Genomic DNA, 22,444 nt, shown 5'->3' with positions numbered 1-22,444 from the left:
TGATTATAATATGTACATTGCATTGACATGTCTGCTGACTGTATTCTACAACATTGTTTGTGAGAAGGTTTAACATATTTTCTGTTGATGTGTTAAAATGCCATTTACACTGAACATGTGAGTGATTTATACAGATAAGGTTCAAAGTTACAGTATATTACTGCAGGTTTATTTAGTGATGTTTGATATATAATATTTTGTGTACATTAACACTCTCTATTCTGGTTCACTTAAAATGTTTATATAATATTGACTATAGGTTGAAAATAAATGTTTTTTCTAGCATGAAATTGCATTTTTCTTTATAGGAGCACACAGCATTTGGATTCAAATAAAGATTTGGAAACTGATAAAGATATCCCGATGGAAACGGATGAACCAAAACCAACCAAGACCTCTAAAAAAGATGCATCATCTTTGCCGAAGGTTGTCCAAGAGGATGGAAAGAGCGAACATATTCAGGAAGAGAAAACAGTTGTAGATGATGAAATAAAAGAAAAGGTTCAGGAAGAGGAAATGGGTGTAGAAGATGATGGCATAACAGATAAAGTTGAGGAACAAGAGAAACCAAAGGAGGATGGAAAACCTACTAAGGTATGTCTTAATGCGATTAGATATAGTAATACTGTAATAGTATTCTTAATATACTGTACCATCGTTAATATAACAGTTTCTATTGTTATATTTAAAATATATAAATTGATAATTTAAAAAAAATTGTCCCATTTGATATAATTTTGATTTTAATACCTGTAGGTTATATTCTTAATTTTGAAATTATTGAATTATAAGTAAATAAATTAATAACAGTTTTACATTTAATATTCCATTAACATTATCATCATAAAGTAAAATTTAATATGTGTTTATAGTGGAGCTTGGTGGTTAATGTGCCTGCCCTCCCAGGGTTCAGAATTAAATCCTGACCTACAGTAGTGCCAGGGTTGTAACTCACAAATCTTTCAACTCCACTGTCTAAGCCTCAAATGAGTTTATAAGCACGATGAATTATAAAATAGTTTATCCTGTAATTGGCAAGTTACTCACTGTTGGATGTGTATGAAATAAAATTATAAAAATTACATAATTTTACTCCTGCATTGAGTTAATTGATTGTTGTCATTACATTGTGCAGTTGAATGTCCATCATTACGGTGCATATTCTACAGATTTGAATAAATAATTTCTATTCAAATACAAAATATTTTAAATTTCATAATTTTAATAATAATATAAAGGTAATTTCCAAATATAAATCCTACTTTTATTCCATTATTTTTTAATTGGAATATATTTTACTTTTAATTTATCAAATTATTATAATAAATATATTTAACTAGGCTTAAAATCATTTACTAAATCTTAATTTTTTAATTAACGTCATAATAAACAATAATAAGTATGGTTTTCATAGTAATAATTAGTTGTAATATATTTTCAAAAACTGTATTTTGCATTGTGTGTGTTCTTACCTTTATATGAACTGTTTGTGTAGCCAAGGCGGGTTGAGCTTACTTGGCGTACGTGTAGTACTGGTTGACTGGAGTGATGAGGGAATCCTGCCTATCATGCCCTGACGATACATACCTTTACCCCTCCCAGGGCCTATTTACTTTAATGAGATGTTGCTGTATACAGAGGAGCACGTAAAAGCTAACGAATAAAAGCTTAATTAACATAAACATTCAGATGAATATGAAGACTAGCTGTTAAAATGGCATATTTTCAATTCAAAGAAACTGTTGCTGTGTATTGAAAATGATGATTATTAATACATATGGAAGAAAATAAACTACAATACTACTGATATTTGGACTATGAGACATTGAAAGTAACACCAAACCTGATTGTTTGAACGTGATCATAAAATAATTACCAATGAATATTATTTATGATGTCATGGACACTGCTGTCTGTGCAACACAACAAGACCCTGAACACTACTGTAATTGTTTCAGCATTATTACAATATTTGCAACAAAGTCTACTTAACTTCAAGTCGTCAAGTAATTACTACGGAAGATTCGAGAATAATTAACATTGCAATAAAAAGCCATTTGCATACTCGAAAAAGGCTATTATGATTTACTAGCAAAACAGATACAATTTTTGGTTTTAAAAATGTTTGGAGTTGAAATTTACTGTGTACAGAGACTGAAATGAAGACATTTAAACATTCATCATTTTATATACATATTTAAAGAATAAAAGGAACACTATGTTTTTCAATAATTTGAAACCAACGATATTGTACTAGCAAGAACACTTTTTAAAAAGCATACAGAAGCTGTTTGGAAATTGTCATCACCTAGTTCAAGAAGTACAGCATTATATTGTACTGTAGCAATCCTTGTTAAAACAATTAGAATATTAAAGCGTGCAAGCTAGACTGTGACGAAGAAGGCTCCTGAAATAAACTTTCAAAATGCAGTTGTGAACAATATAATTATTTTGCAAGAGGAGTGATGAATTGGAGTTGTAGTATTTTCCCTAATTCATTCCCATCGGGTTGAACCAGGCTCAAAGGGCACCTATCATCTGTTGACCAACCAGCATGGAAAACCACTGTAGGGAGTGTCAAATTACAACATGTATCATAACTAATCCAATCTAACATTGTCATAAGAAAGTCACTAACGCAATCACCATTACAAATTGGAAATTGGTAAATTCTATAGTATAATAATATAAATTTGTTTAAAGACGGTAAAGCTTGGTATTGTGTTAAAGACCCTCTTTTGAAAAATTGCTTTTGTTGCATTTATTCTTTTTAAATTATTGTTTTATTTTTTTATATCCATAATATACTGACAATATTAACATATATTTTTTAACTAAAATGTGTTAAATAGTAAGGCTAAATGGTATGTGTTTATACAGGACTATTTTCTAATATATTTGAAGTTCTAAAATGTGAAATAGTTTTACTTTAAATTGAATTGATAACCTGTCCTACAATTTATACCATACAAAGCTACTGTAGCTAAATGAATACAAAATGAATAATAATTGTAATTTCACCTGTACAGTTGGTACAATGACTTGAACCACAATCATTGACTTTCATTTTATCTGATCATTGAGTTCAGAGCTTTTGAATGCTTTCAATGAAGTGCTATAATTCTTTTCTTCTTGTATTTTTTATTACATAACATATTTGAACTTCCTAATACTTATTACTTATGAAATGTTGGCAATTGTTCTAACATTATTACTGATGTCAGTATATTATGGTTTCAATTATGTATGAAAAACAAATTAACACTACAGTACATAATAATGCATAATATGTATTTTGTATTTCTGTGTATCCATCATATAGGTTCTTAAGGTGATCAAAAAAGAGGTTAAGGAGTATAAACCTATAAAAACCAGGCGTATTGCATTACACGGTAAGCTGTTTTTAATACTGTACAACTGATTATTATTGTTCGTTAAAACCACCATCGGTACACATCCATTTCTGTAAAAAGGCAGGTAAAATATTGTGACAACTCGTAATCTCGTAGAGGCCGGTAAAGATTATGAGTTATTATAACTTGAATCTGCGCATGCTCTATTTTTTTCAATTGCGCTTTTGTTAAACAGTTTGAAATGAAACATTATTATTACTCATTATCAACTGTTACAAAAGTGGATAGGGACAGTACAGTCTCATCCGTCTACTAATGCTATGCCTTGTCATAGGCTCAATGAAAAGGCCCTTCTAGATAAATAGGGAACTGAGCCTGATTTAATATACATCAAACTTTAACATAAATTGCGTCCATAACTGTAGATTTTGTCATTTTACTCATTTTGTTGTTACAAAATGTCTATAATGTGCTAATGAACATAGTAAAAATAACTAAATTAACTAACAAACTAATTATAAATTATCATTAAAACTTGTGAAATGGGTATAAGTCAATGGAGTCAAAGTTCAATAGTTTATTTTAGGTTTACTATGGCTCTGTGTGAAACAAGTAATACATAATATGACCCAATGAAAATGAGTATTGATTGATTCAATTTGCTCTTGCTCAAAAGAAGAATACTTCAATAGTAAAAAAATTACTTATAAATATGTTCATGTGATATCCTTTTATATCAAATGTTGTACATATTATTAGAAAATGTCTGGCAGTGTTAATTGAGAGATCTGACAACATTATTATGGTTATATGGGAGTCCACCAACACCCTTGAATATTTTTTCTTTCATACCAGAATGTGATAAAACTATATTTCTATATATATATATTTGTTTGTGCATATTATTATTAATTTACTGTCTATATTTAGGATCTAAAGATAAGGAAGTTACTAAGGAGAGTGGAGAATCAACAGTAGGTCCTAGGAAGCGGAGATGGGGTTCAACTCGCAGCAAAACCGAAACACCATCTAAAACCAGTGTTAACATTAGCACTGATATGTTGAAGGTATAGCTATTGTTATTATTATTGTATTATATGTATATTGACATAGTAATAAAAACATTATGAAACTACTCAACCCATTTTTTTTTATCTTTACTCTATTTATTTTGAATTAGAGATAAGAGAGATTATATATAAGGCCCTGTTCAGACCCATGGCGTTAGACCGTTTTAGCGTACGACGCTAAAAGAATGTGTGTCTGAACAGTTGGGGATTAGCGTACAACGCGTCGTACAACGGTTGTAGCGTTGTAGTGGAAAACGGTTGATAGTACCGTTTTAGCGTACGACGCTACTGTAAGTCAACGTTGTATCCAATCAGAACGTTTCCTGTTATGACGCGAAACAAGGTTTGACCTAGGCTGACATCTTGTATCGTCAATGTGTGAGATGGATTTCAATAACAAAAAGGCCAGAATAAATAAGGCCTAACTACACTACAAATACAACTGTTACAAAGGCTACAAACTATTATCAACTGATTACCATTATATTTTCTAACAAATGACATAAATACATGCACCTTGTATTTAAACATAGGGACTACGATCCCATCCGCTTTTAGGCCTAGTAGGCCTAGAGCCATTCACGCATTTCATTCAAGCTAAAAACTAGCGTGGGACATCAAGTCACTCATTCATACAAGGCAGACTAGACTGGACAAGTTTAATGCTGAAAACCCCCTAACTCCTAAAAAAATCGGTAAACAAACAAGGGGAGCTGTGTCCCTTTTATTAGCAAGTTAAGGGTTATTTTCAACCGAATGGACCAAAGAATATATATCTTTGACTGGACTGGATAGACTAATCACAATCATTTTTTTCTTCATCATTACGAGGCCTGCTTTATTTTCGTAACACAAGAGCCTGGGGAAAATGTTTTTTACTACAAAATAAAAACAATAGAAACAGAAATTTGGCTTTACTATATTTTTCTTAAATAAATGCTGAGGTATGTTTTATTTACGGCAAATTTTGTCATAATTGTAGGGCTGAGATCTAGGCCTATATACAGTGGAAATAATGATGAAAACACGGGGGTAAGAGCACATGAATATGCAACTAGAAACAACCTGGATGACGTACTTCCGTTGTAACGATAATCGTACGCTATGGGTCTGAACACCTCGTTTTTTTCTCTGCGGTTTGTAACGTGACCTTGATAGTAATGTTGTACGCTAAAACGGTCTAACGCCATGGGTCTGAACAGGGCCTAATATTAGCGACGTTCTGCCAACCACGAAACAGATATGACATGAGAAAGAAAAGCACAACAAAACATACCATTGATATGTGCGCTAAACTTTCAAAAGTAATGCATTATTAGTAAATGCGAAAAACCACAGACTGCGCAATTGTTACCCTCCAAAATAAACAATTTCCGGGGACCTAGAGGTCCATTATACCACAACCTACCACAAACTCCAGTCCAGCTGACTGGTTGGGCCGCAGCATGGTTCCGGGAACCAGATTTTAGGCTGCAAAATATAAGGTTTGCGGAGTGCTGTTTATACAGTATGTTAATAATGTGTGAATAAATTACCTCCATTTTCTTTTGGAGCAAATTGTCAAATTTCATATAAAAAATTAAGAACTGATGAACACCCAATTGATATGCTATTTAGCTGGATATCACTGTGCAACACAAAATAATAATGGTGCCATCATGCAGCTTAACAACAGATGGATGTAGGTCCATAAATTAATCGTTTTATAAATTTAGATGTATTACGCAAGACAATGGACGATGCTTTCGTCACAGTCAATCAGCAGTGAATGTAATATAATGTTTTTTTTTAGGAGATAATGCCTGAAATTGTTACAAATCCTGATAATGTAGCTATTGATATATATGAAGAACAACGTGATGATTTTGATGTTGAAAAACCTACAGAAGAAGAATCTCCTACAAAGATAAGGAGGGTGATAACGCAAGAAGTTGCCAGTGATAACATGGAGGATGATGCAGATACAAACAAAGAGGAAAAGATGGATGATAGTGAAACAAAGAAGGAGGAAGAAGATGATGAAAGTGGTGAAGATGATGACGGTGATTCCAGTGATTCAGATGACGACAGTGATAGTTCTGAGAATGAAGATGCCGAAGGTAAACAAGAAAATGATGATGAGAAAAAGAATGGTGAAAAGAAGGAAAAGAAATCCGAAAAAGAGCCAAGTAAAACAGAACAGCAAAAAGTTCAAATGAAAGAGAATGGTGAGTCATCAAATAATTTTACTCCTACAGTAAGGAAAAAAGGATTTAATGAATACAACACATTCATTATTTATCACACATCCTATTCTAAAATACACTTTATCCATAATTTATTGATGACGGCTAGAAGGTAATCTAGGTCATTCAACAACTAGATGAGCATTGTAATGAGACTATTCTGTACACATTATTAATTTATTGAACATGTATATTATTATTATGATTTCATTTCAGAGCCACCAGCAAAAAGCATAATTAGACCACAAGTGCGTGTATCAATTGATGAACCTATTACTGTGAACAACAAACAGACACCATCTCGTAGACCTCGTAGTGAAATCATTCACATTACCCATCTAGTGAGGCCATACACTGTTGGCCAATTGAAAGAACTTCTACAGAGATCAGGAACACTTGTTACGGAAGGCTTCTGGATTGATAATATCAAATCACATTGCTATGCTACTGTACGTACTACATCATATATTTTACAGTTATTAAAAGTTCAAACTGCTAGCCCTAGACTTTCTGCTAAATTGGTCAGCATATTCTTTCTGACCAAAAATAGTTATAAGGGCAGCAGTTTGGTAGAAAAAATATTTAAAAAAATTTCCACTTTGCAAAATTGACCAATGTATTTAAACATTTGTGAAACAAATGGAGCTAAATAAGACTGCTCTCTCTTGTTTCCTTTTTTTCACCTATTGAGTTATGGATTAATAGTTAAATAGACGGATTAATATTTCAACATTTGTTATTATAGTATAGCACTAAAGAGGAAGCATGTGCTGCCCGCGAGGCTTTGCATGGTAAGAAGTGGCCTAGTAGCAATCCTAAAGTGTTGCATGTCGAGTTTGCCGCAGAGAATGAGGTTTGTAATCTATTATATCATAGCTTCTAGTTGATAGTTTTAACCCCAGAGTCATCGCAACAAGAAAACATCATATTGCTGAATATCTTGAATTTCTGGGAAAGCAGTCGCAATATATCCCATACCAATGGATACAACCAATACTGTATATATATACCGATAAATTTATCTTAATTTGTTTGATGATTTATTTTTGTATTCGTTTTGAAAGTACTAATGAAACAATAGAATTAATACAACCTCAACTTCTAAAATTGTTTATAGGCCTAAAAATAGGTTTCCTTTAGTGAATATGTAAAGTAGAGACTGATGACTCTTCAACGGAGGAAAATAGGGCCAGGGCTTGACCGAAACATTTTTTTCCCAGATAATGTTACGAAATATCAGATATATATTGTGTATTCTACGGTTTATATTAGTTATTGAGAGCTAAAGGAATACAAGTACCAAAACTTGTTGAACGGGAAGTAAAGCAAGAAACAGAAAAGAAAGATGTGCGACATGAACGAGAAAAGGCAAGACAAGAGCGATTGAAAGAGAAGGAAGTTGGTAGAGACCGGAAGAGAGATATCACAATGAGAGAAAGTACACAGGAAGAACGACCAAGAAGAAGTTCATCACACGATCGAAGAAGGCGAGATCGCCCTGATGAAAGATCTGCCAGACACAAAGGTTGGTTTCTCTATGCTCATTTGATTATAATATAGAATATGATCAATACAGTAGTAGTACAGTAGGACCTCAATTTTATATACAGTATATATAGCTTTTCTGGAATAATATGCATATGGGCTTATCTTTCTAATCAATTATGTAGCTTGTGAAAAGATTATCCTAGGCACCATTTACATTCTGTTACATTGTGTTGGTACTAGATTTGCTTTTTATTCGGTTTCAATATAAGATTACAAGACAATTTGAATACAAACAATTTTACAAGCAAATACATTAAATAAGAAACCAAGGATAGCCCATAAAGTTGAAAGAAAATCAACTTTAAAAACAGCAAAGACAATCACAACAAACAGCATAAACATACAAATGAACCACGCATAACAATAATATATGGCAGAATATATACAATTTAAAAATAGGCAATAACAAATTGGATGAACCGAGAATAAAGTATTTGTTATACAGGCATAAGACTAAGTGCTTTTTAACAGCCTGTTTGCAAATATTTATTATTATTATTAATACAGTTTATATCATTAGGTAAATTGTTCCAAGCTTTTATTCCATGATAATAAAAAGTGGTATTACATTTTCGAATTGCAGTATTACCCTGTTTTCAATATTTAAATATCCAACCTTATCTAGCTCAATTTTACCAATACGATCACAGGGACCTAGCTCAAGAATGAAACATGTAGTCTTTTTTTTATCAATTCTTCTTTAGGTCTAGATTGAAGGTGGAGGCATAGGTGGCTTTGGATAAGAGCATTAGATAATAATTTTCTGGTCAAGAAAACATGTTCTCGTTATTTATTATTTTACTCATTATATTATTTTTAACTGTTTTTTCCCCAGTAAAATCTCCTGAACCAGAAGAGCCTCCCGCCAAACTACTGGATGATCTGTTCCGGAAAACAAAAGCAACACCTTGCATCTACTGGCTGCCATTAACCCCTGAACAGGTCAGAAAGATTTTCATTAACTCTCAATAAAGATTATACTTGGTTTTCATGATTGGTGAATACACATTTAAAATGGGTATATGCTGGGTCAAAGATCAATCAAACTGCATAGAAATAATAAAGTAGTATAAAAGCCAATTTACACAGAAAAAATGGAAACCTTGTGCTTGTCCCACGTAGAATCTGTATTTATCCTGTATCTAACTTCCTGTCCGCTCTGCGTTTTGTGGTCATAAGAAATAACATAAATTCTATATTTTTGTTTTCCGCTAACCGTTACTGCTATTTGGTGTAAATTGGCCTTAATATAGTTTTATAAACAAAGTTTTCGGTATTTCTCACATAATTGTACACAGAATAAACTATAACACTGTTTTAAATTGTTATTGTCAGATGGTAATAAAAGAAAAAGAAAGGAATCAAAGAAAGTTAGAAAGAGAAGAGAGACTAAAGAAAATGCAGGAAAAAGATGAAGAAGAAAGAAAACAGAATGAATTACGGATAGAGAAAAGAAGAAAGGAACAGGAAAGAGAAAGAGAACGTCGTCGAAGCGTTGGTAGATCCGGTGGTAGAAGAAGTAGAAGTCGTAGTAAAGGGCGAAGACGTTAGATTGACCTCAAGATTTTGGATTACAAGACCCCATTATGTACAAATTAGATTGTAAAATTGTTGCTATTTCTGCCGCTGTCGCTAGGGGTTACCCTAAATTTTAAACATGTTTTAATAATTTTATTGTTTATACGGCTTTACCACGTTGAAACACCGGTTCTCGTCGGATCACCGAAGTTAAGCGACGTTGGGCCTGGTTAGAGCTTGGATGGGAGACCATCTGGGAATAACGGGTGCTGTATACGGAGCTGAGGTCCCGTTAGGCATTTGAAATCAGCACTGCTGACTCTTATGGCAGCCCCTGCATCTAGTATCAGCCTCAGACCTCTGGTCAAGGTGGGCACTGGACGAGAGAAGCCCTTGATCAATGTTAGGACCAATCAAGGTGCTTTAAACAGTCCTGGATTTGTTTGTATCAAACCTGTTAGTGGCGTTAATTATCGCTGTTGGTTTCAATTAAATAAAATAAAAATAAAATAATCCTGTATTTTTAGGGAATAAATAAATAAAAGTGTGTGTAAAGTATGTAATTCAGCATTTGTAAGTAATACATTGTCCTATTTTGGTTTGGCTTTCATATTGGGGGAAAATAAGAATATAATGGGTCTTTTGATAATTACATGTTTTTTTTTTTTCTTTTTAAATAAACTTCTGTCTTATCTAGTGTGTAGACAAGTATACCGATTGATTAAATGTTATTTGGTTCAGAGGTATGCTTGTATGGAAATAAATACTTTTGGAAATATTTTCAACATTTTTTAGATAATTTTAAAAGTTAAATCAAGGTTTGTTTTTAAATAAAGTGATTAAGTACTGTGATTACATTTTCTTCTCTTATTTTCTTTTTTTTTTTGGTGTAGAATGAAAACACATGACAATTATAGTAAAAAAGGCGTATAAAAGCAAAATAATTGGCATAATTTATTTTGTCAACTAGAGTGATTTCAGATTTGTTTTCCCTCAACTATGAGGGCAGAAATCAAGGATAATACATGGTTTTAAAATATTCTATGTTGTTCTCCATATCTTTTGGTCCCTTGATTTTAAAACTGTTGAAAGTAAAAGGTTGAAATTTAGTTTTAACAAAAACGCAAAACTTTTCTTCCTCAATTAAATTTAGAGGGTGCATATATTCTCGGTATTTAAACTTTTTGTGAATCCAATAGTTGAGCAATCCAATCCTATTCCTGAGTTTTTTGTAGTTAATCTAGTAAATTATAGCCTTGTTTTGCAATGCTTTTGCCTCAGAGAAGACACAGATATGGGAAGATGAGGCCAAAGCCCAAATCAAAATCAAGAGTTCAACCGCAGTATATTGAAGTTATGATTAAAGCAAATTGCTTGTATACTTAAGCACGACACCGTACTTATGTTTGACTCTCTCCACCACCCGGGTAGGCTAACAATGGGCACATGTTAAGGTGGACCCACAACTTTGCATTGACTACCAACTGCATTATGGGAGTATTCCATACGTGTTTGATAAAAGAAAGTCCCAGGGTAATAGTACAGCGATTTCACAACATTAGGCACTTTATATATCTGATATTATTCCATACACCCATAATTGAAACCTTGATTGTTTATACGTATTGAATCAGTTGGCATTATTCGTTTGTGCTTTTGAATGTGATGTATATTATTGTGCTTTAAAAAGAAAATAATAGTTTAAATATAATTTCAGTAACTTCAAACATCTCAAAAGTAAATTTAAAATACATTTATTATTATAAATCTTAACATCTTCGGTCAAAGCTTGCATAGTCATGGTGATGTACTTTATATTCCATGCTTCGTTGTTGCCTTTATATTAACCACTACCGTAACCAATATTGATTACAAGTAATGATTATCCATTTTTAAGAAATTCCATGCCATATTTCTCCTTAATTGTTCTTTATCTGATTCATTAATTATTTTATTATAATACAAATGTTTGTGAGCTTAAAATAACAAAGTGTAAACTCTCTCGATTAATAATTATTTAAAAAAAAAATGCATAGGCCTAAGCGTATGTGTGCATGACGTCAATTCCACTCGTTGGTCCATTAGAAAAAACGCAAAATATGAAGAATGGGTAAATCTAAGATAAGCTACTATTAGCCAAAAAGAGCTATCTACTAGCTGAAAGAACACTTGAAAATGTATAGCCAAAATACCATCTAATACTGGTACAGTACGTATACGGAAGCGTCTAATGCCATCCACTTGACTAAATGGATGGCACTAGACGCTTCCGTAGATATGCCTAATGAACATAGAAAGTTTATATAAAACATTAAGTCATTCAGCATTTAATGAAGGCGTCCACAATGGTTTACTTGTCCTTGGCGAGTTTCCCGAACGAGATTTTTTCTTTGTGCATCCGCTCATCAGCATCAAAGAACCTGATGTTTTTTATTTCGTTATGATCTGCAAAAAAGCAATGATTATTGTTTATTTATTAAGCAATTTGTATACAGTAAAGGAATAACAGAGACCTCGAAAACAGACACCAAAGACACGAGATCTCTGTTTTCGAGACTTTCGACTCCCCATATCCAAATTATGTAGAGAGTAGAATACACTCTTCCCCTTCTTACCTGCCGAGCGCTTACGGCGGATGTAACGGTCTGGATAACCCCAGTCCATCCATGGCAGATCATCAACATTTACCGTATCGTATTCATCATCATCCATTTCCTCCAACCAAAATGTAGGCGAGTTGCCACAGAGGTTCTCAATTTCAGGACCAAAGCTAAGGCGTTGAAGAGGTGGAGGGATAGCAATGTACGATGTTTGAGTAACAATAAACTCGTGCACAAAATACATTGGATTCTAAAAAAAAAATAGACATTTTACTTTTTTTACACTGCCAGGGTGGTGTTGTCAACGTTGGACTGGGGTGATTTGATTTTATCGTTACTGTTTTACATTATAATTATCTCAGCAGCATCTTCTTGGCGGCTAGCTCCCATCATCACGTAGTGAAAAGTTAATGTGGGCTGTTCCAGTTTATAGTTTTTATTAAAAATAACTCATTGTAGGCCTATACTATTCTTGGTAAAGGTTGTATTTACCAGCAAAATATTTAAGAAGCCTAACGGGCTCATCATGAATGGACTGATGTTCTTAACGAAGCAAAGATCCTGCTCGACAAGGAGATACGCAGTGTACTCCTATAAAAAAAAGAGAGAGAAAAACAGATTTAACCAATACTAAATAAGATAATATAATCCAGTAACAATATTAGAATAATTACAATTACAATAGGCATTTTTCATCTTTTTTTATGGAAAGTGTTGCTCATATTAGAGACACATAATCAAAATCAATCATGTTAAAGTTCAAAGCTGCATATTATATATATTTCTTGTCTTCGGTGATATAATTTTCGGTGGTCTTTGTGTAGTTTTATCCGTCTATCGTATTATGATTTCATTACATTGCTGTCACTGTGGCTGACGGTAGAATGTAAATTCTTACATGTGTGAAGTCATGTAGAAATATCAAAGCTTCGTGGTCCTCGCCTGGTGGAATAGTGAACACCTCTGTGTTGTTATCGACATTTACAACGATTTCCTCCTTTAAGTGGTGAAGGGGATTGGCGGTCGAGTGATACTGGGTAGTTTTCTGTAAAAGAAAATGTTTAAAAGGTTGACCATTTTATGTGCAGCGCAAATAATATGTGTTTACCCAATGATAATTATACTTATTCTGAATTACAGAAAGTTTATATATTTAGACACAAGCAAAATACAGATGTAATAGTTTGCACTATTTTTACAAAATCGTAGTAGTGAAATTGCGAAATTTAAAATAAGAAATATGCACCAGTGTATACAAATACTGTATAAAGTTATTTTAATAAATGCAGTTTTTAAAGATGTATTGTTCCCCCTGAAAAGAATAATTCTTGAAAGAAATTTTTGTTAAATATTCCATTTTAATGTAACATAATACGGTAGTGATTCACTTATCCACCACAAAAATTGGATCGAAAAAAAAAATGTATTACCTGAAATAAATGTAATTTAAAGCAAAAAATTGTCAAATTGGCTGCCAGCCAATGGATTTTTGGTTGCATTTAGGCTACCAATTATTTTGTCATTTTACAAGTGAAAACATTATTTTTTTCGTTTTTTTTCTATGGAAGTGATTAACTTTATTAAAACTACAAAATAACATATTCAAAGTCTGATTTAATTAATCTTCATTGTTCATGTTTTTGGGGGACAATACATCTTTAAATAAAAATGACCATACACTAAAACAAATACAAGCTAAGACATTTCTTAACATTTTATTATATTTGCTGAGCAACCTTTGAACAATAACGAACGAATTATTAAGATTATTAATTAGAGTCTCAATAGTATCAATCAGCGGTAATCATGTTATATTATAAAAACCTTTAAGTTTGTTTCTGACATGACTGGTGTTGCAAAACAGTGCGAGTAAGCCATAATGACAGTTCAAAAGACATCTACAGTGTACATCTAAAAGCAATAATTGTTTTAGTAGGCTACATCAACACACACACACGTGGTCTGTGCTTGTGCTCAAACAGACTAGACAAACAATTAAAATGTCATGTTTTGTTTACTTCTTCACTAACACTTCTAAACGGCGTATTCCCCGTCGTCTGTTCGTCCATGGTTGTGTATTCTTCACTAACACTTCTAAACGGCGTATTCTCCGTCGTCTGTTCGTCCATGGTTGTGTATTCGTCCGTCGTTTGTACAATTACAGGTGTTGTTGTCTTCTCTGTAGTTGATGACATTTCACTCTCTTGGGAGGTAAATGTCGCAGAAGTTTGTGGCAATGTTGTAGGATTTTTAGGGAATGTAGATGTAGTAACAGTGGCACTTTGAGAAACTGTACTAGGGTCATCAGTAGCCGATACACTTTGCTTTGTTATCTCTGATTCGTCAGTCATTTCTGACTGGGACGTGGTAATGTGTTCTGCATGTTCGGCAGATTCCATATACAGATACTGTTTTGTTATTTTAGTCACGGGTTTGGTTATCTCAATAGGATTTTTTGCCATTCCGTGTTGGGTCGTCAGAATGTCGTTTGAAAAGTCAATTTGAATATTAACCTGCAAATAAAATATTAGGCTAACATACAGAAAACGACGTAGGCATGTTCTCAAAACTGTGCCTACACCGTCTTAACAAAGAGGTGATAACAAAGTTGTTTTAAAGTTTGAACGAAATCTGCTTTTCAAAATATCAGGTAAATCATTTTGACAACAGGTAGTACTGGTCTAACGTACTGACACGCGAACGAGCAATTTGCGACGACATAGGAACTAGTTTAGGTTAACGACCTAAGAACTAGTTACCGTACCTTAGGTTAACGACCTAGGAACTAGTTACCGTACCTTAGGTTAACGACCTAGGAACTAGTTACCGTACCTTAGGTTAACGACCTAGGAACTAGTTACCGTACCTTAGGTTAACGACCTAGGAACTAGTTACCGTACTTTAAGTTAACGACCTAGGAACTAGTTACCGTACTTTAGGTTAACGACCTAGGAACTAGTTACCGTACCTTAGGTTAACGACCTAGGAACTAGTTACCGTACCTTAGGTTAACGACCTAGGAACTAGTTACCGTACCTTAGGTTAACGACCTAGGAACTAGTTACCGTACCTTAGGTTAACGACCTAGGAACTAGTTACCGTACTTTATATTAACGACCTAGGAACTAGTTACCGTACCTTAGGTTAACGACCTAGGAACTAGTTACCGTACCTTAGGTTAACGACCTAGGAACTAGTTACCGTACTTTAGGTTAACGACCTAGGAACTAGTTACCGTACCTTAGGTTAACGACCTAGGAACTAGTTACCGTACCTTAGGTTAACGACCTAGGAACTAGTTACCGTACCTTAGGTTAACGACCTAGGAACTAGTTACCGTACTTTAGGTTAACGACCTAGGAACTAGTTACCGTACTTTAGGTTAACGACCTAGGAACTAGTTACCGTACCTTAGGTTAACGATCTAAGAACTATAGTTACCGTAACTTAGGTTAACGACCTAGGAACTAGCTACCGTACCTTAGGTTAACGACCTAGGAACTAGTTACCGTACCTTAGGTTAACGACCTAGGAACTAGTTACCGTACTTTAGGTTAATTATAAATAAAGCTTGGTTCCCACTTGGACGCAACGCAACGACGACGTTCGTATAGGCACAATGCAAGACAAATCACAAACGAAAGTTGTGATGATCTCATGATTAGTTAAATTATTTGAGTGTGCGCTTAACGTACTTGCGTTGCAAGAAATCTTGCCGCAACGCATAACTTCGCAACGCAAGTAAATACACTTTTGTCAATTTCGTATCCGCCTCTTTAAGCTTGGTTCGCACTGGGACGTAACAACGCAATGACGTAAACGCAACGCAAGCGTGTTAACCAATGACAAGCGACAGTTCGAATAATCCATCGCTTGTGATTGGTCAATTCACTTCAGAATTTTGGTAAATGACACCCCTAGATCTTCGGAAATGGTATTCTCGCACATAAAATTCATGATAAATGGCGCCTCCAACTAGTAGTAGTTGGCCTGGAAATAACACTCCCATTTATTGCACAGCAATCAGCACAATGATCGTACATTTTCCACCGTTAAAAACACAGGTGACATAACATTTGAACATGTGAAAACCCAATCTAACATTGGATCCGCACCTGGCAAAGGTAGTAATTTTTCCGGTTAGAAGACTGAAACAGGGCCGTTAACCAGGTTTGACGGCGGGGTGGATCGTTAAGTTGTTTAGTGGAACCATACCCTCGAATTTTTTTTCTCTATAGGCCTATCTATGTATGGCCGCAAATCGCATTTCCGGCTAATCTCTTTTGTTTATGAACTATATAATTTGGTGTAATTTCCAGCCCACGAATTTCAATTGCCGACCTTATTGCCGACCTTAAATTGTCAGAGGACGGCATTCTCTTGCCGACCGAAACTAGGCTAGATCCCTCCTCCCTGTAAGCCTCCTAGCAACAACATGGTACATTAAGGGATCGTATCATTGAGACTTTAACAGGCATATTCACCATCATGTGGTGTTTAGGTAACAAACCATGGAATTAAGATGATCCCTGAATTCACTCAACCATTGCATCTTGCACTTACGTGAGCTGCATGCTTTCTCTCTATACTATCAAGCAGCTGGCTGGGCACGTCACACGCACGCAGAGACCCGTGTAGGGGAATACCCTTTTATGTCAAGCTCTGTGTACGGCTAGCTCCAGAACCACGATGTTCAGCAGTTATCTATATATAAATTTACGTAAGGGCAAAATTCGGTAAATCGCGCGTTTTTTCTAGAATGTTTACTCGATGGTATATAAAGTTGGTTAGTACTGATACTGGTACTGATTTTAACCACCTGATGTAACCCTGTTTACTAATTAAATTGAGTTAGATAATTAGTTATTGACAATTAAAACGAATTTAGGTTCAACGATTTTCCCCAAATAGGGGTGTTTTTCGATCGTGGTAGCCTATACACTGTCTAATGGATGTCCGTCTTGAAAAATACCCACAGACAATAATACGAGGATGCTTCGCATTTTCCTATCTCCTCCTGCGATAATTGTTTTTAATGGTTGAAAACCGGTTGAACAGCTCGAGTACAGGATCATAATGTTGAAGACAGGCCGCTTTTCTTTAAAAAATACTATTTTTATAGATTTAATATACGTTTATACAAATGTATTGATTTGCGATCTGTGCTGCAGAGGTTGGATATAATTTTTTTTAACGGATAATGAGCTAGCGTTTTCAGTCGCCGTATATTATGTACAAATCTTTATTATTGCATTTAAACCACCCACATCATCACCCTTCCCTCACTGGCATGAGTAGCGTTGTAAAGCCAGTAGAGGATAGGCCTACGGTGCATCAAATCCCCTAAACACAGAACAACTTTGGTGGGTAGGGTAGGAACCAACTTAAGTATGAATTGGCTCTAAGAAAGAATTGTAAACCATTAGGCCTACTAATAAAGTTGAGTTAGATAATTTAATTTTTATTGACGATTAAATCGATTTTATGATTTTCCCCGAATAGAGGTGGTTTTCACAAATTGTTTTACATTATATAAACATACACGTCGTAGTGATGTATCGTTACATGTACTGTACTATTTCAATTGACTAGGACGGTGATAGTTTCAACAAAGTATTACATAGCAATGTTTTACTGTGTTTAGTGATATATTATTTGTAAAACATGAAAACAATTAATATTTCGTTACTAAATGGATAAAGAATATATTTAATATAGTTAAAAATTTTTCCTCTTTGCACCCATCCTCTTCCCCATCCCTCACCCCTAATGTTACATACAAAACACAAATTAAGTTTGATTAAATTTGACTTAAACAATTGGTCTCATTTTGTGACAAGTTTCTCTTTCGGAAGTAATTCTCAGGGTGTTAATTTTAGTTGAGTACATAAATCAGTGTCTATTTATTCGATCCTGTAAACGACATGTATTATTGTACGTACATTTGAAATCGCCAGTTTTTTAAAGCTGAAATTATTATGTATTCGAGAACCATCTGTGGGCACGACCTAGATGGTACGCGAGCGAAGCGAGCGTACCATCTAGTCAAATAGAATTTATCTTGTAAATTTAGTGTTAGGTTTTTATATTTTAGTTAAAATATACTTAATATTCTTATGTCGATTTATATTAATTACATTTATTAAGGCTTGACTAGACCTGTAGTAAACAATCGTAGTGTTGTGTTAGTATGCCCAGCAAAAAAAAAGTGGGAGGCCAAGCGGAACTCGCTGTTCAGCCACGAAAATACGTTCGTTTTGCTGATCGCTAGCGCGTTACATACGATTAGTAGGAGTGTATTTTTTTAAGGTGGCCTCACACGCACAGCACAGCGTCACAATTGTGTATGAGATGCCCGTGATGGCGACTTAGATAAAAGACGCCAAAAACCACAGTCAACTGACCGCATGTTAATGTACTGATAAGCAGTGCGTCTTCCCACGAGTTGTCAGTCAGGATTTTGTGTATTTCATATCATCTTACTTGAATACCATACTGTACTGTGACTCATTTGACTCATTTGAAGCCATATCATATATCGTATATTTTATTCTTATCTTATATTTTCTTTCTTTTTCTTTCTTCTATCCCTTCTTTGTATTTTATTTTATTTTTTTCACTTGTTACCCAGCCCAATCGAACGCTTCTCAACCCGGTAAAAACCGCCAGGGGGGGTATTCCGCCTGTTTAGCTGTCAACATTTGACACAGGCCTACTTACGATATTGTATAATACTTTGTTACTTGTATCGTATTTTACCGTTATAAATAATACTAATGTTATGTAAACACTACACTATCAAACTAGTTTGACAAAAAAGTATGATGTGCCCAATTTGGTAGTGATATGACGTCATCGTGTCCATATATCACATAAAGTTTGATAGTGTAGACAGATCTTTAGTTATACAGTTGAACCAATAATATCATCAATGGGTGTCTAGCAAAGTCAGATTTATTTTAGTTAGGCCTTATTGAGAATTTTCGCTTTTATTTACATACAATCGCACATCACTAAAATAACAGATATCCTTTATTACTGTGGTGAAAAGGAAGTACTTTTTGTCATAAATAACATTTTAGAAAAACTCAATTTTAATATCTGTACGTTAGAAAAAACCCACTCTCACACTGTTGTGTGTGTAGAGTAAAACTAGAAACGCAATCTTAATCGTTCATGTGAGATCTGAATTGTAAGCCTAAGTTATTGTCTTGTTTAAAAAACTTACTTCCAATTCATGTTTTTCTTTAGTTACACCATCCGGGTCACGGAACGTAACATCGATTTCAAAACGTTGTGGCTCCTGAAAGTGTGGATAATAGAAATAGTAATTACTTGCTATGAATTAATTATACCACTGGGCACTTTATGAGTTTATATAAGCTGAATATTTATGATTATAATGTAAAAATAGAATAACAATGATAGACACAACAGACATTCATGCTGGATAATAATAATCCAGGTATAACAGCAGTTTCTATGACAACAGTAATTACAAATTGTAAAAAATGCTGTAGACTTAATAATGTCCCATTATTGATTGTTATAAAATTACAAAGCAACAAGAAAGAATATTACAATATAACCAATGTACATCCAGCCTATAAAAATACTTAATGATGGACAACTTTGTAATGATGATCAACTCGTAAATGCATGATACAAATTTATCAAGGGTGCTACGCAAAATTAACGTGTGAAGCTTATTATACGTAAGGCGTTAATAGCTGCTTAATGTACCGTAAATCACTGTAACAAATATTAGAATGGAATTGGGCAAAATTCTGCTATAAAAAACAGACTTAAATATCAAATTCTAAGTTATATTAGTTAAATTAGTCACCTTATAACATTTTGTGCACAAACACCATTATAAGAAAGTGCTTATTTTCAACAAAGTCGAAACATTTCGATTTTCAATTATGAAACATAAGGGAAACTATAGATCGATGATTAGTGGAACATTTACTATTATTTAGATATTTTTGCCCGCACTTTACCACATAACACACCTGATTTTTGATCATGTCCTGTTCTTCGTTGTTATTCACGGTGTAACTGTAAATGACACTTGCAAGGCACAGGCACGTGACGGCTAATGTAAGCATGACCAGTATTATCACGACTCCTTTACATCTTCGCTTTGGATTCTTGATTGTCGCCAAATCATTTATTGTAAGCTTTTCTTGTAACTAATTTAGAACAGAAATCAAGACTTGATTAGCTGTCATTTTGCAACTCCTAAAATACTTTTGGTATATATAAAATAAATAGCTCAATGGTGCATCCACATTATACCCAATAATCATAAATAATTAAAAACCAAATGTTACTGTTTACCTTTTATTTGATTCAAATGACAGGAATCTACTTAGATGTTATATAAAACAAATATTGAATGTTTTATATTCGTGTAATGGTACAAATAATGGAATTTGGTGAATGATGAAAGGTTAAATTTCAACTCGGCTCGTGCCTCATTTAAATAATTATAACCTTTCATCATTTACCTCATGCCATTATGTGTACTATTACACTCATAAACAATAATTATTTGTATCATAGTCAATATCAATACGCATGCAATAGTTTTTTATATTGCAATTTAAATGCAATTCCCGGAGAAGAAGTTGCAGCTCTGTTTTTCAAATAGTATTTTAGCTCAGCCCCAACCATGGTAGAGCTGGTCTTGAAAACTTATTATTATTATTTTGCTTCATATAAATCCAATTTCTGGACTAGCAGCTCTATTTTTCTAAATTTTCTCAGATGACCCAATATACAACATTGAGGGCGTTCATGTAATAACAAATTGACATAAATTATCCAGTAAGCTAGTAGGCTAACTAGTATGGAACATGAAGACAAACGACATATAAAAAATCATTATTCTATGGCTTTACAAAATGTATTATTTAAAAATTAAAAAGTCTAAATGCAATGCCTAATTTACTATTACTGTATATTTGCTTATAGTTCTTGATAAAAAAAACAACTTGACAAAAAAGAGTTAGCTAGACATATTTGTATCCAATATTTCCGCGTACGTTTTTTTGTTGAACGCTTATTAAGCATTTCCTGCTCACTCGATCATTATTATTTAGAGCTTTAGTTCTGTGTTTGATATTTTAAAGCTAAAATCATGTAAAAACATTACCGGTATTTCCGTAAGAACTTCTGGTACTGGCAAACCTTCCACTTTCTTGTCATCTTTTAGCCCTTCAGGACTCACAACACAAATTTTAACCATAGTTTATTCGGTAAATAGTCTGACGTCTTTCCTACTAGAGATCTTATTACTCAATGACGTTTAGCACAATGTTAGCGCTGTCCAATGATTCTCGGACTATAAATAGTCGATATTGTAATATAACAAAAAAAATCGATTGCTACAGAAAATGTACGATTACGAAAATTCATATTATTTTTCAAAACAATTACCATTTGTATCTTTGGTGATACCAATCAAACTAAATGATCCCAGCTTGTTATATATTTGCAACCATTGGCAGGTAGGTCATAGTGGTGATAATTGACTTGCTAGTACCGAATTTGTATTCGGGAGGGTTTTAGGGGATGTGTCATTCGAGGAAGACGTTTATTTTTTGTGGGTGTAATAATATGTATAATCTCTGGTATATCAAATAAATTTTCCCTAAATATGAAAAAATACAACACGCTATTTAATTTTAAAATACAGTAAAAATTCAATTATCGAGGTCAATGACTGGCTACAAATGGAAATGTGTTACGTAATTTCATTTCATTTATTTTGTCTTTATAAATAATAATAATAATAGTTCATTCTTATATAGCGCATATAAGCAAGCTCTCAATGCGCTGAACATTATTACCCCAGTCATTTTTTGGATCAAACATTTGTGGAAACTAGGCCTACTCCCATAATATAATGCAGCTAGTAATCAGCGCAAAGTTGTGTCTTGATCTAACCGGGTTAAATTAAAATACAGTATAATTGCAATATCATAGACGTCATTAATAAATAACAAAATCTTACTTACAATAAATATTAAGCTTGTTTATAAGTTGCGTTATGTGGTGGCGAGTTTATTAGTTAGTGGGTGTGTGTGTGGGGGGGGGGGGGGGTGGGGGAATTCCAAACGATG

The 22,444-nt window shown here is 33.7% G+C and overlaps 1 protein-coding gene and 1 pseudogene across 3 annotated transcripts; one reads left to right on the top strand and one right to left on the bottom strand.

The window, feature by feature from the left end:
• Window positions 1-9,874: 9,874 nt before the first annotated feature.
• On the top strand, window positions 9,875-9,992 carry LOC140057869 (5S ribosomal RNA; annotated as a pseudogene).
• A 1,460-nt stretch (window positions 9,993-11,452) lies between these two features.
• LOC140057143 (uncharacterized) lies at window positions 11,453-21,633 on the bottom strand. 3 transcript variants are annotated; one of them, XM_072102693.1, is made up of 7 exons: window positions 21,475-21,633; window positions 20,330-20,509; window positions 19,543-19,617; window positions 13,213-13,359; window positions 12,807-12,905; window positions 12,330-12,564; window positions 11,453-12,159 (listed from the first exon to the last, which is right to left on the bottom strand). In XM_072102693.1, the coding sequence occupies exons 1-7, from the start codon at window positions 21,565-21,567 to the stop codon at window positions 12,065-12,067; spliced, it is 924 nt and encodes a 307-aa protein (XP_071958794.1). In that variant the 5' UTR covers window positions 21,568-21,633; the 3' UTR covers window positions 11,453-12,064. The 3 variants fall into 3 exon arrangements, 2 of the variants coding, with proteins under 2 accessions (XP_071958794.1, XP_071958793.1); XR_011846880.1 differs by lacking the exons at window positions 19,543-19,617; window positions 20,330-20,509; window positions 21,475-21,633 and adding an exon at window positions 14,333-14,791 and having other exon boundaries at window positions 11,453-11,941; window positions 11,996-12,159; XM_072102692.1 differs by lacking the exons at window positions 19,543-19,617; window positions 20,330-20,509; window positions 21,475-21,633 and adding an exon at window positions 14,333-14,791.
• Between the last annotated feature and the right edge of the window lie 811 nt (window positions 21,634-22,444).

This window comes from Antedon mediterranea, chromosome 8 (assembly GCF_964355755.1).
Source record: "Antedon mediterranea chromosome 8, ecAntMedi1.1, whole genome shotgun sequence".
Taxonomy (NCBI): domain Eukaryota; kingdom Metazoa; phylum Echinodermata; class Crinoidea; order Comatulida; family Antedonidae; genus Antedon; species Antedon mediterranea.
Note: the sequence above shows the minus strand (reverse complement) of the source record. Positions and strands in the feature narration are given on the sequence as shown.

What these genes read in the sequence shown, in the direction of transcription:
- LOC140057143 (XM_072102692.1), bottom strand. Translation starts at nt 14,776, where the DNA reads ATGGCAAAAAATCCTATTGAGATAACCAAACCCGTGACTAAAATAACA. An exon ending in TTAGAAGTGTTAGTGAAGAA is followed by an intron (nt 13,360 to 14,332) that starts GTAAACAAAACA and finishes TTTCTTTTACAG; the next exon opens with AAAACTACCCAGTATCACTC. An exon ending in GCTTCTTAAATATTTTGCTG is followed by an intron (nt 12,565 to 12,806) that starts GTAAATACAACC and finishes TTTTTTTTTTAG; the next exon opens with AATCCAATGTATTTTGTGCA.